Raw genomic sequence first — 5,586 nt, 5'->3', positions numbered from 1 at the left:
AACTAAATTTTATATACATCTAATTCTGTTTTTACACAATAGTTATGTTCCTGAAGAACATGTGTAAAAAAGATTGAAGTGATATATATAATTAAGGGCATTTCTCAGAAATTTCTTTTCCAATTGAAACAAAAAACAACAGCATAAAGGTGAATAATGTGAAGCATGCATCAATGCATTGTAATACAAAATAAATATTTTTAGAATTTGGATCAATCATGTTAGATAAAAACAAATCATGTTAGAAGGGAATGAAATTTTTTTCTGATTTGTGTAAATCAAAATCATGTACCTCAACATAATTATCAGGAAACAAAGCAAGTATCTACTTGGGGAACCTGCTGAGAGCTGCCTTGTCAGGAACCCTCTCTCCTTTATTTTTTTTCTAAGTTTTCTTGTTGAGTTATGAAGAAAACATAGATCAAATTTTTGTTGAAAAGCATCATGCAAATATTTTTAACATTACCAATAACAAACTGTTCAGGTGAAAGATCCTTCAACACACTGAAACATGTGAAAAAATTATTTGCGTACAATGGTGTACGAAAATAAATGTTTTAAACTGTCAGATGTAAGCCTTATGTTTATTGAGAATGATAAATTGCAGAAATTGACTTTTGATGATGTGATTTGAGCAGTTTGGCTGAGAAGAGTCAGAAGTTGTAATATACACGATAAAGTAATAAGCTGTGTGTTAGTAATAAATGAGTTTAATTCTTCTTTCAGTTTCTGCCTTTCTTCTGGCTTCCTTTTTTTTTTTTTTTTTATTTTTAGTTGCAAGAGTTCTCAAAATTTAATTTGCTTGGGACCCTTTGCAGGTAAATCTTGATTGTGTAAAAAAAGTTTGTATAAAAACAGAATTGGGTGCAATATAATTATTATATTTTAATTGAAAATATGAAATGTTAAGAATTGTTACATTAAATTTTTTTTGTGTTGTTTGTTCTGCAACAGTTCATCAGTTTAAATAATTATAGAGATTAAGTTTTATCATTCTCTAATGATAACAATTAATTGGTACCTTCAGAAAACTTTGGAATATTAATCCTTTTAATAACTACTTTCTGGAAAGACCTTTACTACTTTTCCTTTCTCTGTATTAATTTCTTAGTAATTAATTTATTCATAAATTTATTTGTACTTTTTACTTTGTTTTATATATAGAGGTAAATTTTTCTTTTTAAAAATATTTTAATTTTATAAAGTTATTCTTCCAAATTAATAATGACTTCCAAAATAATTTTTCAGAGGGTCAGCCATTATTTTCATTATGACATTGCTGTATGTTATTGTGAAATAAAGTAAAATAAATAGTTTGTTATAAAAACATTTAGTTCTCTGTTATAAGTGGAAGCATATTTCTGAATTACAAAATAAGCAATAGTATTCAATTGATAAAATGATTTAAAAACATAATGCGTTTTTGTTTTATTGAATCTGAAAGAATTTCTTGATAGTTTTTGTTAGAAAATTTTGCCTATTCTAAACAAAGAATTTAAAAATAATCTATACTGTATATATATATATTTTTTTATTGTGAATTTCTAGTAAGAATATATATAAATTAATGACTATTTTACTTAAAGTATATTAAAAATAAAATTAATCTAAATTATCAAAAAGTGTAATAATTTATCAAAATAAAAACAATAAAAATTACATTTTTGCTTTTATGAATGAATAAATATTATAAAAGAAAGTATTTGATTATTATTATTATATTTTATGAGCGATTTATAATTTTGTTTGAAAAAATAATAGTAAAATTAATTATAAAAGTGGACTGTAACTAAAATTTTATTAAAATATACATTTTTGTACTTTTGATGATTTTTAAAATATATTTTATTATTAAATTATATTTTAATTTAAAATTCAGGGCAAGTATAGTGGAAAGCATTCCTGAAAATCTAACTTATCCTGCAGGATCTCCACAGCATTTGTCAACTTATGAAGGATGGATGAATTTAATTGGTATGGCACAGAATACTATTGATATTGCTTCTTTTTATTGGACTTTAAGGGGAAATGATGTTATACAAGATCCCTCTGACTGGCAGGTTATTACCAGTTTTCTTTTTTATTAAAAATAAATTTATAATAATAGTAATTGTAATCTAGCAAAAATTTGTAGGCTCAGACATTTTTATCTAAAGTTTATTCTGTATTTCTATTTTATTTGATACTTTTTATACATAATTTCACTTGTATTGATAGATTATTATTATTAATATAAAAATTTATATTTTTTACCCATCTAGAGTCAAATTCATGTTGTCACAGATTGACTGAAATCAGTAGGGTAGAAATCTTTAGATCTTAAGTGCAAGAGACTCCCATGAATTAGTGTAAATGTTGTGTTATATTTTCATTTAGATTCAGTTCTGTTCTTCTAATGCGAGAATACATTCTGATGCATATCTGCTTTGATATGTTTGTATTTTATGTTTAAGAAGACAAAGAAAATATTATTTTATGAACAATAAAGTCTCAGTTAATGTTTTATGTTTTTTGAAACAAACTAATTTTAATTGAAAGAAATTGGTTTAAATGTGTTTTGAAATGTTGGTCCCTAATTATCAAGTGGGAGACTGAACCTATACTACTGATTATCAAGTAGGAATAATCTATACTACTGATTGTAATGAAGTTAGATTTCTTTCTTTTTTTAATATATCTGAAATCCTAAAAGTTGAAGTTTCTAGTTGAAGACTTGTATTCTGAATTTGATTTGTTTAATTAATATTCGTTTCTTTTTGAAAAATTTTACCTTGTCAATAATTTTGGACAAATTAGCTAAAATAATATGTATCATAGTTATAGAGATGAACTACTCAGCTGAAATAATGTACCTTTAACTGGATGAAGTTTAAATCATTCCAATGTTTTTGACTTGGTTAACAGGCCATCTTCAGATATGAACAGTTGAAAGTGAAAGCCTACTTCTTTTAATTTATCTATGCCTGAAGATGGCCTATTAACTGGGTTAACTTGAAGTTTAAATAACTTGTGTTAGTGGATGAAGTTTCATCTACTAACGCAAGTTATTTTAGCTTCAAAGTAACACAAGTTTAAACAACTTCATCCACTGCTAAAGATGTTTTGATTAATTCAGCTGTAGTATAATAATTTTATTTATGATATCTTTTACTTCATTCTTTATGAAAGTATTCTGTAGATCCTCCCATAGCACATGGTCTGTGGGGTTGAACGCAACAACAGTTAAAACAAATAGTTGGTGTAACAGCGTGTAATTTTATAAATAAAGATTTATTGGGAACAAATACGTGACTAATGAAACAATACATGATTCAAAGTTGTGAGTCTGATTGTGTTACAATATTATTCCTATTCCGATTCTCCCTCTCCTGACCTTCCTTCCTTATGTGAAGTCCTCCTTTTTTTCAATAGATTGCATAAAAAGCGATAACACCAAGGTAACATCAAATAAACAGTTGGGGAAAAGAGTATACAATAAAACATATGAGATTTCCCTTGGGACCAAAAATTCATTAGTCACGTTGGCATTATAGTTAGTTCTTTACTTTTTTTAGATGATCTTTTTTTCTCTTGATGTATTGCCTTGATGAAAATGAATTTCCTTTTCGATTCAAGATTTCTTTAATCCTAGGATGGTTGGTTGGTTCTCCTGTACCTCTTTTTTAGTCCTTGCAACCTGCAGCGTCCTCTGGTCACCTACATATGAAGAAATCCCACCAACAAAAAGCCCTTTCACGTGATTACTCTTGTTTTTATACTGCCTGCCAACGGATGTCACTTTGTCCCACATGACTGCACCTTGGGCTAATCACCACATTGCATACCTGCCAGCAGAGAGCTGGTGATATCGAGGAGGGAAACAGAGAGGGACCTGCACAAAAACAGATATGTGACAAACTAAAAACAAACAAAAAATAAATAAAAATAATAATAATTTGCATAATAGCTGCAAAGTTCTACAATTATTACAGATTGATGTTAAATTCATGTCTCTTACAAAGTGATTTCATTCTTCTGATAATATTGCCTATATATGGTAATTTTGCTTTTATATGTATGTAAGCAGGTATATTTAATATCAAGCGTATTGTGAGTGGTGCAATTTATGCTAAATATATTGTGAATAATTGAGGCAGAAAATTCATTTTTTAATGTAATTAAAATTTAAACATTGATGTGTAATGAGATGATAAGTTTAAGAAATTACATTGCATAAGTTTCAAACACCTTTATTCATTAAAAGAATTTTGAATTATATTGTAAGAAATAAACAATTTTTATTAGCAAGATGAATTTATAAGCTGATTAAAAAATTTTACAGTTGCTTGAACTTAATACATTAAATCTATAATTAGTAATTCAGAAAGTATAATAAAGGAATGAAATAAAGTAGAAATATTAGGATAATTTGCAATTCTTACAAAATCAAATTTTATAAAATATAAATTTATTTGTTTTAGGGTGAAATGATATTTAAAGAATTACTTCAAGCTGGGACTGAACGGAAAATTAATATAAATATAGCACAAAATATTCCATCAAAAAGTTATTCTGACAATGATACTAAAGAATTAGAAGCAAAAGGTAAATATTTATACTGTAATGCAATTATTTAAGAGAATCTTTATTAAATTTTAATATTCAAACACCTAATATACCAAGTGATCTAAATGCCAGGATTTGGTTGATTTAAAAATAAAAATCCTTTAAAGTAAATAAAACTAACAGTAAAGTACAATACTAATTTTCCTGTTTGTCTGTTAACGATTAATGAAAACTGCCTGTTGATGATTTAAAATATGAAAAATAAAATTTACTTGTTACATCTTAAAATATAAGCGTGCACAAGTAATATGTATTTTTTATTTTATTATTGATTGTTAATTTGTTTTGTAAGTTCTAAAGTAATTCTATCTTAAGCTTTAACTCAAATTGTAAAAAAAAAGCCTACTGAATAAAATATATAATTGATAAATTAACTGATGTAATATCAGTTAACTTTGATTAATTTTTTAAACAATAATTTTTGTTTTGAACTTCATTTTAAAAATGTCAAAAGTTTACACCGAATTGAAATTTAATATAAATTTATAGTAAAACAAATATGAACCAAAGTCTAAAGGTTAAACAAAGTATCACATTATTTTTAAACTATTTCAAGATTGATATTTGATATTGATATTTTTTAAATTAAAGGATTAATAAATTTGAACATAGAGATAAAATTAAGTAGTTTGATGATTTAAAATTAAATTTTTAATAATTTTCGAAACATCTGGAATAGCCTAGAGCAGTGATTCTCAACCCTTTTTTTTATCACGGTACACTTTTAATAATTTAAAAATTTGGCGGCACATACAGTTACTTTGATAAGTACTGCAGGACAACTGGTAATGTCAACAGTGATTTTTAAACATGGTTATTTAGGTCACATTTTCTAAATGCCTTGGTAACTATCTGCAGTTACTGATAACACCGGTTACAATTTCCAAATGCGCTCTAGGAAGGTAGAACTAATTAAACAACTAGTCTGACTTTGCTTATGTATGGATATTCACAATGGTGGCACTCTTCAAAAATTTCACG

General features: G+C 26.2%; 1 protein-coding gene across 1 annotated transcript; it reads left to right on the top strand.

Annotated features, from left to right (window-relative positions):
- Positions 1 to 1,879: 1,879 nt before the first annotated feature.
- Positions 1,880 to 4,616, top strand: LOC111616632 (phospholipase D3-like; the record flags this gene model as incomplete). The annotated part of the gene is made up of 2 exons (XM_023358019.1): positions 1,880 to 2,060; positions 4,461 to 4,616. Coding segments are annotated over 2 exons (337 nt in total), but the record flags the coding sequence as incomplete, so codon positions are not given.
- Between the last annotated feature and the right edge of the window lie 970 nt (positions 4,617 to 5,586).

The sequence above is a fragment of the Centruroides sculpturatus genome, unplaced genomic scaffold (genome assembly GCF_000671375.1).
Source record: "Centruroides sculpturatus isolate CEXI.00-Female unplaced genomic scaffold, Cexi_2.0 scaffold3555, whole genome shotgun sequence".
NCBI classification, from domain to species: Eukaryota; Metazoa; Arthropoda; class Arachnida; order Scorpiones; family Buthidae; genus Centruroides; species Centruroides sculpturatus.
The sequence above is the reverse complement of the archived record's forward strand: the minus strand, read 5'-3'. Positions and strand labels throughout refer to the sequence as shown.